General features: G+C 49.8%; 1 protein-coding gene across 1 annotated transcript in view; it reads left to right on the forward strand.

Moving 5' to 3' along the window:
- Positions 1–294: 294 nt before the first annotated feature.
- Positions 295–15,559, forward strand: part of narf (nuclear prelamin A recognition factor) — a gene marked incomplete at its 3' end in the record, with an annotated part of 22,566 nt that continues 7,301 nt past the window's right edge. Inside the window, 8 exon segments of the mRNA XM_080542591.1 lie at positions 295–357; positions 1,017–1,094; positions 1,264–1,329; positions 2,842–2,973; positions 5,825–5,948; positions 6,409–6,543; positions 13,916–14,034; positions 15,225–15,354. Coding sequence (XP_080398717.1) covers positions 1,041–1,094; positions 1,264–1,329; positions 2,842–2,973; positions 5,825–5,948; positions 6,409–6,543; positions 13,916–14,034; positions 15,225–15,354 — 760 coding nt within the window. The 5' untranslated portion in view covers positions 295–357; positions 1,017–1,040.

Genomic DNA, 15,559 nt, shown 5'->3' on the forward strand with positions numbered 1-15,559 from the left:
TCTCTTCTCTTCTCTTCTCTTCTCTTCTCTTCTCTTCTCTTCTCTTCTCTTCTCTTCTCTTCTCTTCTCTTCTCTTCTCCTCTCCTCTCTTCTCTTCTCTTCTCTCCTCCTCTCTTCTCTTCTCTTCTCTTCTCTTCTCTTCTCCTCTCTTCTCTTCTCTTCTCCTCTCTTCTCTTCTCTTCTCTTCTCTTCTCTTCTCTTCTCTTCTCCTCTCCTCCTCTCTTCTCTTCTCTTCTCTTCTCTTCTCTTCTCTTCTCTTCTCTTCTCTTCTCTTCTCTTCTCTCTTCTCTTCTCTTCTCTGCTGCACCGCACATCTACAGTGTCTGGAGAACCTTGTCTGGAGACACGATTAAACCGGTGAGTTATTTTTATTTATTTTAGTATTAAATATTAGTAATAACTGTAATATTATTAATATCTGTGCATTGATGTGGTCATTAACCCCTGGGGTGGGCCCTGGGTAGGAGACGCCACATGTTATCTGAGGACAACACACAGACACACATACACATCACTGCTGCCAAGCAAGCAAGGTGTTTACACACAAAGACAACGAGAGTGAAGGCATTCTATTTATTTATTTTATTTGTATATTTACGTATTTCACCTTTATTCAACCAGGAGGTTTATTCCCTTGAGATTGAAATGTCTTTATTGTTCTGTTTGATTGGCATAGTTTATGTATTTTGTGTGTATATTTTGAATAAACTGCATCCCCTTTGGCAATAAATACCTGCTGGTGTGTGAAGTAGGTTGATGTTGATTGGACTGTTGATGATGTCAGCAGGGCAGAGACATGATTCTGTCACACGCTTGGTGTTGAGTCTGTACACTAGTCATCATGAAACTCCCAGGAGAGAGTGTGTGTAGACCTATTTGGAGACTCAGTGTGTGTAGACCTATTTGGAGAGTGTGTGTAGACCTGTTTTGAAGGTTGTAAGCCTACAGAGCTGGATGTCTCACTGAATTTGAGGTTGTTGTTGTTGTTGTTGTTGTTGTTGTTGTTTTGTACATAGAGATCTCCTGTTGTGTCAAAGAAAATGTCAGAAGTAAACATAAAGCGAAAGGAGAAATGTGAAAACTGCACCAAACAGGTATGGACCTGGGATGTATGTGAACTATGTATGCCCAAACTACTACTACTAGAACAAGATGTTAGTTGTTGGGTCATATGTGCCCTAGTTGTTTATTAATCGTTTTTCATGTTTAAAAAGCGGTCAGCTCTGACTTACAAGGGTTGTTTGGTTGATGAATAACTTTCAGTGCAACAAGAAGCAGAGTGATGAAGGGGTGAGCGCCCCGGAGGAGGAGGAGGGAGCCAGCGGAGAGGTATGCATCACCTGATCTTCCTTTCTCTCAAAAATGAATTTAAACATCTTTGTTCGCAGGGGAAACGATTGATGATGTTTTTAGATCTCTTTGTTATAACTGTGTTATTACACACACACATTCAGGTGCATAGGACCAGGGTTAGGACCAGGGTTAGACCAGGGTTAGACCAGGGTTAGAACCAGGGTTAAACCAGGGTTAGGACCAGGGTTAGACCAGGGTTAGGACCAGGATTAGACCAGGGTTAGACCAGGATTAGACCAGGATTAGACCAGGGTTAGACCAGGGGTAGACCAGGGTTAGGACCAGGATTAAGACCAGGGTTAGTCCAGGGTTAGACCAGGGTTAGGACCAGGATTAGACCAGGGTTAGTCCAGGGTTAGACCAGGGTTAGAGCAGGGTTAGACCAGGGTTGTTGGGTAGGTCCTGTTTATATAGAGCTGTGGTATACTGGAATATATATCACCCAATATCTGACCCTTATTGAAAATAAATCCAGCTTCAAAAAGAAACTGAAAGAAGCTGTCGTCCGGAAAGAAATGAAGGTTTAGCCCAGTCTGACTTTTGCCCTGACGATAACACTGTAGTTGTGGTGTGATAACACTGTAGTTGTGGTGTGATAACACTGTAGTTGTGGTGTGATAACACTGTAGTTCTGGTGTGATAACACTGTAGTTGTGGTGTGATAACACTGTAGTTCTGGTGTGATAACACTGTAGTTCTGGTGTGATAACACTGTAGTTGTGGTGTGATAACACTGTAGTTCTGGTGTGATAACACTGTAGTTCTGGTGTGATAACACTGTAGTTCTGGTGTGATAACACTGTAGTTCTGGTGTGATAACACTGTAGTTGTGGTGTGATAACACTGTAGTTCTGGTGTGATAACACTGTAGTTCTGGTGTGATAATACTGTAGTTCTGGTGTGATAACACTGTAGTTCTGGTGTGATAACACTGTAGTTCTGGTGTGAGCTCTCTGTCTTGTTCTTCTATTTGGATGCAGGTATGGTGGTTGAAGCAAACGCAGCTCTCAATGTGCTGCTACTTTATTTTTTTATTTAATTTAATTCTGTTCTCTTATATTTGATTTATTTCATTTTTCTTTGGTTTTAATAAGTGAATGCTGTTCACTAATTATTCCTTTGTTGATTGATGTTGTTATGTTTGATTGTCTGTCTTTCATGTGGACCCTAGGAAGAATAGTCTCACTATGGTGAGGAGTAATGGGGGTTCGTTTAAATAAACAAAAAACCTATACCTCTCTTCCCCTCTCTCTCTCTCTCTCTCTCTCTCTCTCTCTCTCTCTCTCTCTCTCTCTCTCTCTCTCTCTCTCTCTCTCTCTCTCTCTCTCTCTCTCTCTCTCTCTCTCTCTCTCTCTCTCTCTCTCTCTCTCTCTCTCTCTCTCTCTCTCTCTCTCTCTCTCTCTCTCTCTCTCTCTCTCTCTCTCTCTCTCTCCCTCCCTCTCCCTCTCTCTCTCTCTCTCCCTCCCCCCCTCTCCCCCTCCCATCCAGCTGAGCGCCCCCCCCCAGCAGGTGTTATTGAGCGCGTGCCTGTCGTGCGAGGGCTGTGTGTCGGAGGAGGAGAGTCAGAAGATCTCTCAGCAGAACCTGGAGGAGGTGGAGCGGGTTCTGGATCTCAACAAGGTAACGTACACCTAGACACCCCCCCCCCCCAACTACTGATGTGGTTACCCCCTACTGTTGAAGGTCAGGATGTAAATCAATAGCAGCCATGGATTTTAGGCGTTGTAGCATCTGTTTATTCTCCAGACAGACGGGGCTGGTGTTGATATTAATAACCACCGGCAAAACATCCCCAGAAACACTCCCAAAACCAGCGTCAAGTGTCTGACCGATTGAATGTGAATGACGCAGTGTCTGTTAATGTACTTCCCCGGTCACAGTGTGTAACTGTAAGTCTGATGGTTGTGTGTGTGTGTGTGTGTGTGTGTGTGTGTGTGTGTGTGTGTACTGTAAGTCTGATGGTTGTGTGTGTGTGTGTGTGTGTGTGTGTGTGTGTGCGTGTACTGTAAGTCTGATGGTTGTGTGTGTGTGTGTGTGTGTGTGTGTGTAGTGTAGGTCTGATGGTTGTGTGTGTGTGTGTGTGTGTATGTAGTGTAGGTGTGATGGTTCAGTGTTTCCTCCAGGAATTTTTCCATTGGTGGCGGATAGGTCTGTCCACGTTTTTTTTTTCTCGCGTGCACGCGCATGAAACGCGCGCTCAAAACAACGACCAAATTTCAAACTAGAGGGAGGATGGCAAAAAAAAAAAAAAAGCTACAAAAATCTTCCCAGATCCTCATTTGCACGACCAGCTGTCGCTGTAGGACACGTTCGGTTGCAAAATTCATTTATCCTTTATGTTCCCAGTTGAGGGCGTGTAGCTGTCGTTAGTTGGCCTACTTTTATTTAGTTATGTGTACGTTTGAGTTAGTCATCTCTAGGATTGTTGTTTGATATTAGCCTATACTTTCTCTTATCTGCATTTTGAGCAACTGTACAAGACCCAACAACACAACTCTGATACAGGACTAATGTTACCTAGCTGCTATAGCTAACCCTGCTACAAGACCCAACAACACACCTCTGATACAGGACTAATGTTACCTAGCTGCTATAGCTAACCCTGCTACAAGACCCAACAACACAACTCTGATACAGGACTAATGTTACCTAGCTGCTATAGCTAACCCTGCTACAAGACCCAACAACACAACTCTGATACAGGACAAATGTTACCTAGCTGCTATAGCTAACCCTGCTACAAGACCCAACAACACAACTCTGATACAGGACTAATGTTACCTAGCTGCTATAGACCCATTTGTACTAAACAACTACAACGTTGTATTGGACACATTTTTTTCGAACTAATCCACAGACAGCAGTCTTATTAACGGGCCTCTGTGGTGCCAGGTGTGGAGGCGACCCAGCACAGTGGGGATATACACTATCAAGCCAAGCTCTACTGTCAATATTTGCGTGTGTGTGTGTGTGTGTGTTTTACTTTGAACGCAATTTCAATTGCAATGTCCCAAGTATTACCTACATCTCCTCTGTGGAAAACTCTAATCCCGACGCAGCAGTTATTGTGCTCGGCGATTTTAATCACACCAACAGAACTTCCCAATTACAAACAACAGGTGTCATGCCCCAGCAGAGGAGCTAACATACTAGACCACTGCTACGTTACTATCAACGAGGCTTACCGTTCGTTCCCGAGGCCACCGCTGGGAAGGTCCGACCATGCCATGCTGCTCCTCGTCCCGAAATATATAGAGAAACTTAAATCCTGCAATACGACACCCAGCCATGCAGGTTCGTATCGCTCATAGCCACTGCTAGCTTCAGCAATGTTTGAAGTGTCTGGGACATCTTTTTTCTTGAAAAATCCATCCATCTGTCGCTGTTATTTAACGTGATATCTTATTTGTGCACCTAGCTAGCTAGATCAGCTTTTTGTATCTTTTAGATGGTACTACCGGTGACTTTTAGCCCGTTATTTGCGAGGAGAAAACACAGGCGCCCGAGCATTTCGGAAGCTGAGCGGGGATGGTTGAGTCTGCACGGTTCTCATGCCGGTTCACATTTAGACCAATCAGGAGTAGCCCTAATTTTTTTTTTGTGGACTGAATCAATTCGTGGCGGAGGAAATTCATTCGTGGCGGCCCGCCACCAATAAATGCATATAGAGGAAACACTGTGGTTGTGTGTGTGTGTGTGTGTGTGTGTGTGTGTGTGTGTGTGTGTGTGTGTGTGTGTGTGTGTGTAGTGTAGGTGTGATGGTTGTGTGTGTGTGTGTGTGTGTGTGTGTGTAGGTGTGATGGTTGTGTGTGTGTGTGTGTGTGTGTGTGTGTGTGTAGTGTAGGTGTGAGATGGTTGTGTGTGTGTAGTGTAGGTCTGATGGTTGTGTGTGTGTGTGTGTGTGTGTGTGTGTGTATGTGTAGTGTAGGTCTGATGGTTGTGAGTGTGTGTGTGTGGAGTGTAGGTGTGATGGTTGTGTGTAGTGTAGGTGTGATGGTTGTGTGTGTGTAGTGTAGGTCTGATGGTTGTGTGTGTGTGTGTGTGTGTGTAGTGTAGGTCTGATGGTTGTGTGTGTGTGTGTGTGTAGTGTAGTGTAGGTGTGATGGTTGTGTGTGTGTAGTGTAGGTGTGATGGTTGTGTGTGTGTGTGTAGTGTAGGTGTGATGGTTGTGTGTGTGTGTGTGTGTGTGTGTAGTGTAAGTGTGATGGTTGTGTGTAGTGTAGGTGTGATGGTTGTGTGTGTGTGTGTGTGTGTGTAGTGTAGGTGTGATGGTTGTGTGTGTGGTCCTGTGTTCCCACCAGAGGTGTGATGGTTGTGTGTGTGTGTAGTGTAGGTGTGATGGTTGTGTGTGTGTGTGTAGTGTAGGTGTGATGGTTGTGTGTGTGTGTAGTGTAGGTGTGATGGTTGTGTGTGTGTGTAGTGTAGGTGTGATGGTTGTGTGTGTGTGTGTGTGTGTGTGTGTGTGTTGCAGGTGTCCAGACAGCAGGTGGTGGTGGTGTCCGTCTGTCCTCAGGCGCTGCCCTTCTTCTCTGTCAGGTTTGGTCTGGACGTCCCCGAGGCCGCGGGGAAGCTCTGCGGCTTCCTCAAGAGTGTGGGTGAGTGGGGGGGAGGGTGGCTGGGTGGGTGGGTGGGTGGGTGTGTGAGTGTGTGAGTGGGTGAGTGTGTGAGTGGGTGAGTGGGTGAGTGGGTGAGTGTGTGAGTGTGTGCCTCTTGGATGAGGGATCATCAGAACACAATGCGTCAGTGTGAATATGTGTGTGGTACACTCTTTGGCATCTATCATGGTAGCTAAATACTCCCCCTCTCTCTCTCCCTCTCTCTTTCTCCCTCTCTCTCTCTCTCTCTCCCTCTCTCTCTCTCCCACTCTCTCTGTCTCCTCTCTCCCTCTCTCTCTCCCTCTCTCTCTCTCTCTCTCTCTCTCCTCTCTCTCCCCCTCTCTCTCTCTCCCTCCCTCTCTCTCTCTCTCTCTCTCTCTCTCTCTCTTTCTAAACTAAAAACTAAGGCTGTGAGCTTTGCTTACTTTTATTCTGGTCTTATTTGTGTTATGTGTTGTAGGAGTGCATTATGTGTTTGACAGCACCCTGGCGGCGGGGTTCTCTATCCTGGAGAGTCAGAGAGAGTTCGTCCAGAGGTATCGCCGCCGGCACCATGACAACCACGCCCTGCCCATGTTCACCTCCTCCTGTCCAGGTAACCATGACAACCAGATAACCCCCCCCTCCCCTTCCTCCTCCTCCTCCCCTTCCACCCCCCTCTCCTCCTCCTCCTCCCTCCTCCTCCCTCCTCCTCCTCCTCCAAGCTCCTCCTCCTCCTCCCCCCCTTCCTCCGCCTCCTCCCTCTCCTCCTCCTCCTCCCCCCTTCCTCCTCCTCCTCTTCCTCCTCCTCCCTCTCCTCCTCCTCTTCCTCCTCCTCCTCCTCCTCTTCCTCCTCCTCCCCCCCCTTCCTCCTCCTCTTCCTCCTCCCTCTCCTCCTCCTCCTCCCTCTCCTCTTCCTCCTCCCTCTCCTCCTCCTCCTCTTCCTCTCCTCCTCCTCCTCCTCCTCCTCTTCCTCCTCCTCCTCCTCCTCCTCTTGCCTCTGTGAGCCTAACACCTCCTGTTCCTCCTCCTCCTGCCTGGTTTGACCTCCTCCACGCTCCCCTGCTTCCCTGGAGAACACCCCTGGTTTCACTTAGCTTGTGTTACACTACAACAGCCACCTGGGAGGAAAGAAAAATGTTATATCTTTGAACTCCATCAAATTTCAGTACCCTCCTTTCATGACTTTTCCTAGATATGTGCGTTCTACCACCCAGTATCCTTCCATGTTTAAAACCAGGATAAGCTAGTATGAAGCTATTTTGCAGTTTTTCTGTGTAGGAAGCAGGCTGATTTACAAGCGGCCAACTAGTGGTCGTTGTGTGTAAGTAGCAACTTGAGCTTTGTAAAGAGTGTATGTAAAGAGAGAGCATTTGCCCCCAGAGGCGGATCTTTTAGTAGGTAAAAAAGGCTGTTTTAGTGTTAACACAATGATTAAGTATCTGACACTGACACAACCATCATACTGACTGGTCTAGTAGGAGGATAGACCGTAGAATGACTGGTTTAGTAGGAGGAGAGACAGTAGAATGATGTAACATGTCATTTGGATAGCAGTTGTGAGAGGTATAAGAGCAGTAGAAGTCTCTCTGTCTGCTGTATATGAGTGTTGTGCCACATGAAGAAGTGTGTGATGTAGTTGTGGGTGGTATTATGGGCTGGGCCAAGCTTGGAGATAACAGCACCTCTGGTCAGGAGAGATAGGCAGGTCACACCACTCCCTACTGGAGATACAGCCTGTATGAGGACTCTCTCTCTCTCTCTCTGCAGCTCACACACACTCTCTCTGTCTCTCTCTCTCTCGCTCACTCTGTCTCTCTCTCTTTATCTATCTCTCTCTGTCTCTCTCTCTGTCTCTCTCTCTCTCTCTCTCTCTCTCTCTCTCTCTCTCTCTGCAGCTCACACACTTTATCTTTCACTGTCCCTTTCTCTCTCTCTCTCTCTTGTTATGTTTAATAACGGAGACTGAAACTCGGAGCTCAAGTCGGAGCTTACTCAATTTAATGAACAACGTGCTAACAACATAACAGAAGTCGTCATAACACAAAACAGAACACTGCACTGTAGTAAAGTCCAGACTGTCGTAAAAGTCCAGACGTAACATTTCCCCCCCCTCACACAACCTAGGTGTGATACTCAGTCATGAAGTCACGCAGGTGTTCGGGCCTGGTGCGTGCTCGAACCAGACGGGGTTCTGGTGCAGCCACAGCCACTGGTGGCGGCTCCACGCCTTGGGGCTGAGCCTGGTAGGCCGGGGTTGCTGCTTCATCCAACCGTGCGGCTGGCAAGACTGTGGAAGAGGCTACACCCAGCCCTGGGCCAGGGGGAGGCTGCACCTTACGCAGGCGGGTAGCATGCCAGCGAGTGCCGTCGGCGAGCCTGAATGAGGCCGGGCCAAGCTGTTTGCTGACCTGGACAGGGTCAGAACAAAACGGCTGGAGTTTGTTGTCCCGATGAGGTCGTCGGATCCTGACCCAGTCTGTCACAGCAATGACAGGTGGCCTAGCACGTCTGGCCCTGTTGAAACGATCCTTCATCAAGCGCTGGCGTTTGGTGACTGTGGCTTGAACTGGATGGACCGGGGGCTGAGCTAGTGTAGGGCGGAGCCTATCGAGAGGCAGCTGGAGCTCCCGCCCCAGCATGAAGGAGGCTGGGGAGACTCCTGTGGTGGCGTGTCGGGTGGACCGATAATGCAACAGCGTCTGGAGGAGGCTGGTGTTGAGCGTGCACCCTTGTGCCAGGTGGACCCTGATGCCATTTTTTTGTGATTGGTTCAGCCGTTCCACCCCCCCGTTCGCAGCAGGGTGGTAGAACGCTGTGCGAATGTGGTGGATCCCTTTACCCACCAGATAGGAGGACAGTTCATGGGAAATCATTTGAGGACCGTTGTCAGTCGTGATCCTCTTGGGCAGGCCCCAACGTGCAAACAGAGCGTTGAGAATGTCGATCAGCACCTTTGCTGTGACCGAGCCCACAGGTGTCACCTCTGGCCACTTAGAGTGGAGGTCGTAGGTCACAATGAGAAAACGCTGGTGATGTGGTACCCCATGCAGCTCCCCGCAGATATCAAGTTGCTCCCAGAGTTGAGACGGCCAGTCCAACGGCTGCATGGGCGGGGGTGGGGCTGGAGCCCTGGTCTTACCACTAAGGAGACAGGCAGTGCAGTCCTTGACAAGGGTTTCGAGTTCCCTGTCGATGCCTGGCCACCACACAACATCACGACAGCGCTGTTTGAGCCTGACTATGCCCAGGTGACCCTCGTGCACCATAGCAATGATACGCGCCCGAAGGACACCTGGGACCACAGTGCAGTGTCATTCCAAACCGACAACTCCTCCCTGATCCTGGAGTAAGTGACCCCTGCGTGATGTAGGTCGAGAGTGTAGAGAGGATGGGGTCATCGGCTGAGGCGTCCCGGAGCTCTTTCAGCGACACCGTCTCCTGAAGGAGTGTGTGGAGGAGCTGGACGAGGCCATGTTCAGCCTGGTCCCGTCCGGGGGTCAAGGTTGAGGCTGTGGGTGGGCTGGGGATTGAGCGTGATAGCAAGTCGGCTACCACGTTGTCTCGGCCTGGCATGAACTGTAGCCGATAATTGTACTGCTGCAGGCGGTCGGCCCAACGGTGGAGGCGGAGCGGCTTGTGACCGGTGCCAGACGTGGCCAGGAGGGTGGTGAGGGCCTGGTGGTCTGTCCTCAGTGTGAATAAACGTCCATAGAGGTACATGTGCCAGCGCTCACATGCCCACATGCCCCTAGGGCCTCCCGCTCCCCCACCGAGTACTTCTGTTCCGTGGGGCTGTCTAAGCAGGCAGACGTCCAGAGCCAGGGCTCGTCATGCTTCAGCAGCTTCCGCAGTGGTGCGGTTGTGGCCAAGTACTGTGGCAGGAAACGGAGGTAGTACGCAGTCATGCCTAAGAAGGAGGCCACCTGAGCGGCTGTGGTGGGCTCCGGGACATGATGGATGGCCTCGGTGTTCGAGTGCAGCGGGTACGTGCCATCAGCTGAGAGACGGAACCCCATGAAGTCAATGGCTGAGGCGGCGAAGACACAGTGTGAGGTGATGCTTGGCCAATGCACTGAACACACTGTGGAGACGCTCGTCGTGGCTCTCGACGGTGGCCCTGTGAACCACGATGTCATCAAGATAGATGGCCACACCTGGAATCCCAGCGAAGATGGAGGCCATGATCTTTTGGAAGCAGTTGGGGGCGGAGCTTAAGCCAAAAGCCATGCTTTTGTAGCGGAAAACTCTCTGTGAAAACTCCCTGAGTGATGAACGCTGTGAGGGTGCGGCTCTCGGGGTGTAGTGGCACTTGGAGGTAACCCTGACGGAGGTCCAGTTTAGAGAACACGCTGGACCCGTAGAACGGGGTATTTGTCGGGGATGATGGCCTTGTTTACCGCTCTCAGATCCACGCAGATGCGCAGCCCCGCAGACTTCTTCTTCGCCACCACCAGGTTGGAGATCCAAGGCGATGCATTCACCTGCTCAATGATGTCGCTATCGAGCATGCTCTGTAGTTGAGAAGAGATGTCATCGCGGAGAGCCAGGGGGGAGCGGCGGAGGGGCTGTATAACAGGCATCACTGTAGGATCTAACAGAGGCTGGTGGGCAAAAGTGTCGAGGCAGCCCACACCGCTGAACAGCGCAGGACACTGTTGCTGCCAGGGGATGGAAACGGTGTGAATCTCTGAGCCAGCTGTGTCTAGCAGGGTGAAACTGAGGGCGTTGAACAGGTCGAGGTCTAGCAGGTTGGTCCCGTGGCGTGCTACATTGAACCTGAAGGCCGGCAGTGTCCTCTCCCCGTACTTCAAAGGCAGCTGAAAAGAGCCCACAATGTCAATCTCAGAGTTGGCATAGCCACGCAGGGTGGTGGAGGGCAACCCCAGGGGCACATGGGAGAAAAACTGTGTATCGGTCGTCAAGTTCAGAAGGGGGACAGTGTGGCTCCAGTGTCTAGGAGGAGCGGCAGAGTGACATCACCAACCATCAATGAGCATGTTTTGAATGGCGCTCGTCCTGAGCTGACATTATGGATGATTGTGGTAGGTGACTGGGAAGCTCTAACTGGGGCAGACCTACAGACTTTGTGAAAATGGTTTAGTTTCCCGCAGTTGGAGCAGGTTTTACCATGGGCTGGGCATGTCTGAGCTCTTGAATTATGTGCAGAAGAGCCACAATTCCCACACGGCTGGTGTGGCTGGTCGTGTGACCGAGAGGCCAGTAAAATGCTCTCCCCGCCGCTGGCTGCACTCACGTGGAGGAGGGGCACCTGTAGGCTGTGCGCGTCCACTGACTCGGCCGGTGCCCGTGAGCTGGGAGAGGCTGAAAAACGTACTGCACATTCCAAGGCTGTTTCAACCTGGACCGCTATGTTCAGAGCTGCTGCTAATGTAAGTTCATTATTTTCCAGTAACAGTTTTTCCCTAATCTTGTCACAGTTCGTGTGTAAGATGAGTTGGTCTCTTATCATTTCGTTCTGTAATGTCCAGAACTTGCATAAGCTCGCCAAACCCCGCAGATCAGCCACGTACTGTGTCACTGTCTCACCTGTACGTTGGTGTCTTCGTCTGAATATTACGCGGCGGAGAAGAGCGCTTTGTGGAGGGGCGAAGTGTTGCTTCAATAGTTCCACAGTGTCTGTGTATTTCGCCGCAGTGCCGAGAGTTCCGAACACGCACTGACCCTCTGCCTCTAAACAGTGTCGCAGCAGCGCACATTTCCTCTTGTATATCTTGGATATATGTCTCGGAGGAAATCCAGCGGTTCCACGGAATCGGTGGTTCTGCCAGGACTGCTAGGAAAGGAGAGGGTGGTGGCAGAGAACAATCAGCCATCCTCGTCGCCAAATGTTATGTTTAACAACAGACACTGAAACTCGGAGCTCAAGTCGGAGCTTACTCAATTTAATGAACAACGTGCTAACAACATAACGTAAGTCGTCATAACACAAAACAGAACACTGCACTGTAGTAAAGTCCAGACTGTCGTAAAGGTCCAAATGTAACATCTCTCTCTCTCTGCAGCTCACACACACTCTCTCTCTCTCTCTCTCTCTCTCTCTGCAGCTCACACTCTCTCTCTCTCTCTCTCTGCAGCACACACACTCTCTCTCTCTCTCTCTCTGCAGCTCACACACTCTCTCTCTCTACAGCTCACACACTCCCTCTCTCTCTCTGCAGCTCACACACTCTCTCTCTCTACAGCTCACACACTCTCTCTCTCTCTCTCTGCAGCACACACACTCTCTCTCTCTACAGCTCACACACTCTCTCTCTCTCTCTCTGCAGCACACACACTCTCTCTCTCTGCAGCTCACACTCTCTCTCTCTCTCTCTCTGCAGCACACACACTCTCTCTCTCTCTCTCTGCAGCTCACACACTCTCTCTCTCTCTCTCTCTGCAGCACACACACTCTCTCTCTCTCTGCAGCTCACACACTCTCTCTCTCTCTGCAGCTCACACTCTCTCTCTCTCTGCAGCTCACACACTCTCTCTCTCTCTCTCTGCAGCTCACACACTCTCTCTCTCTCTGCAGCTCACACTCTCTCTCTCTCTCTCTCTGCAGCTCACACACTCTCTCTCTCTGCAGCTCACACTCTCTCTCTCTCTCTCTCTGCAGCTCACACACTCTCTCTCTCTGCAGCACACACTCTCTCTCTCTCTCTCTCTGCAGCTCACACACTCTCTCTCTCTCTGCAGCTCACACTCTCTCTCTCTCTCTCTCTGCAGCTCACACACTCTCTCTCTCTGCAGCACACACACTCTCTCTCTCTCTCTGCAGCTCACACACTCTCTCTCTCTGCAGCTCACACTCTCTCTCTCTCTCTCTCTCTCTCTCTCTGCAGCTCACACACTCTCTCTCTCTGCAGCTCACACACTCTCTCTCTCTCTCTCTGCAGCACACACACTCTCTCTCTCTGCAGCACACACTCTCTCTCTCTCTGCAGCTCTCTCTCTCTCTCTCTCTCTCTGCAGCTCACACACTCTCTCTCTCTCTCTCTGCAGCACACACACTCTCTCTCTCTCTGCAGCTCACACTCTCTCCCTCTCTCTCTCTGCAGCTCACACTCTCTCTCTCTCTGCAGCACACACACTCTCTCTCTCTCTGCAGCTCACACTCTCTCCCTCTCTCTCTCTGCAGCTCACACACTCTCTCTCTGCAGCACACACACTCTCTCTCTCTCTGCAGCTCACACACTCTCTCTCTGCAGCACACACACTCTCTCTCTCTCTCTCTGCAGCTCACACACTCTCTCTCTCTCTCTCTGCAGCTCACACTCTCTCTCTCTCTCTCTGCAGCACACACACTCTCTCTCTCTCTCTCTGCAGCTCACACTCTCTCTCTCTCTCTCTGCAGCACACACTCTCTCTCTCTCTCTGCAGCACACACACTCTCTCTCTCTCTGCAGCACACACACTCTCTCTCTCTCTGCAGCTCACACTCTCTCTCTCTCTCTCTGCAGCTCACACACTCTCTCTCTCTCTCTGCAGCTCACACACTCTCTCTCTCTCTCTCTGCAGCACACACACTCTCTCTCTCTCTGCAGCTCACACACTCTCTCTCTCTCTCTCTGCAGCTCACACTCTCTCTCTCTCTGCAGCACACACTCTCTCTCTCTCTCTCTCTGCAGCTCACACACTCTCTCTCTCTGCAGCACACACACTCTCTGTCACTGTCTTGCATCCTCTCTTACTTTCTAACCGTGTGTTTAGAAGAAAGTAAGGAAGTCATGAAATGCAGAACTATGACCCTACTACTACTACTACTACTACTACGACGAGTGGAATTCAGAATTTAATACATAAATGTTTTGGGCATGAGACCAGTATGTTGGATATTTACCCATGCGTATGTTTTTTTCCGTGTGTGTGTGTGTCTGTGTGTCTGTGTGTGTGTGTGTGTGTGTGTGTGTGTGTGTATGTGTGTGTGTGCATATGCATGTGCGTCTGTGTACGTGCGTGCGTGCGTGTGCGTGTGTGTGCAGGCTGGATCCGGTATGCGGAGCGTGTGCTGGGCAGTCTGGTCACGCCTCACATCTGCACCGCCCGCTCCCCCCAGAGCATCATGGGATCGCTGGTCAAAGACTACTTCACCTCACAGCAGGTCAGTCATGGGTCAGGGTTAGGGTTTGGGTTAGGGTTAGGGTTTGGGTCAGGGTTAGGGTTAGGGTTAGGGTTAGGGTCCGCTCAGACGATCATGGGATCGTTGGTCAAAGACTCCCAGCAGGTCAGCTGGTCATGTGTTATAACAGCTGGTCATGTGTTATAACAGCTGGTCATGTGTTATAACAACTCACCTCACACAACTGAACCACAGTGTTCACCTGTTAGAACTCGCCTCTCTGCTCAGAACACACATAGCTGCTCCTCCGGCTGATGCAGACTGGTGGAAGGTCATAGGGGTGAAAGGTCACTCATCTGTGCAGTCGATTTTTGAACAGGCTACTATAAGGCAGGCTAATAGAATTCTCACAAATCCCGCTCATGTCCTCCATGCAGAGTTTGAACTGCTGCCCTCTGGGAGGAGGTTCAGAGTCCCCCGCTCTAGATTAAACATGTTTTAAAAATGATTTTATTCCGGTTTCAGTTAAACTTTTAAACAGCACCAGATGAATGTTGGATAGATTTTACTCATCGTTTTACTTCTACTCTTGTCTGAGTCAGGGTTGTCTTCTGTCCGTGTTCTAACGTGCCCAAAACACATTTCCCAGTCAATGGACAATAAAGTGACTTTTGACTTTGACTTTGACTCCTGAGACACCTACTTCACTCTACTTAAATTATAATCATAATTTAATTATTTTGGCATTTAAAGGCAATATTAGAAAGATGGGTTTTTAGTCTTGACTTGAACATATGCTGAGGTTGCATCCCTAATGTAAACTGCCAGTGCATTCCACAATCTGGGTGCATAAAATGAGAATGCAGCCTCACCAGATCTCTTCTTTTGTACATGTGGTACACAGAGAAAACCAGCGTCAGAAGACCTGAGAGCTCTATTGGGCTGATATGCTAGCAGAAGACCTGAGAGCTCTATTGGGCTGATATGCTAGCAGAAGACCTGAGAGCTATATTGGGCTGATATGCTAGCAGAAGGTCTTTCAAATAGCAAATAGCTCATGTATGTAACTTGTATGTAATAGCGAGGTCAAGCCAATGAAACACAACTACTGGAGAGAAGACAGGGTGGACAAGTTAAACACTGCAGATAAAATTGTCTGAACGTTTATCTTATCTGTGTGTGTGTATGTGTGTGTGTCTGTGTGCGTGTGTGTGTGCCTGTGTGGTTCTCAGAAGCTGACCCTAGACCAGGTGTACCACGTGGTGGTGGCTCCCTGCTTCGATAAGAAGCTGGAGGCGGTGAGAGAGGAGTTCTACAACAGCGTCCTGGAGAGCAGAGACATCGACTGTGTCCTCACCTCAGGTGGGTCTCCTTCACCTGCGCTCTGTCTCCCTCTGTCTCTCTCTCTGTCTCTCTCTGTCTCTCTTTGTCTCTCTCTGTCTCTCTCTGTCTCTCTCTCTCTCTCTCCCTCTCTCTCTCCCTCTCTCTCTCCCTGTCTCTGTCTCTCTGTCTCTGTCTCTCTCTGTCTCTGTCTCTCTCTCTCCCTCTGTCTCTGTCTCTCTCTCCC

The sequence above is a fragment of the Nansenia antarctica genome (assembly GCF_963989245.1).
Source record: "Nansenia antarctica genome assembly, chromosome: 11".
NCBI lineage: Eukaryota > Metazoa > Chordata > Actinopteri > Argentiniformes > Microstomatidae > Nansenia > Nansenia antarctica.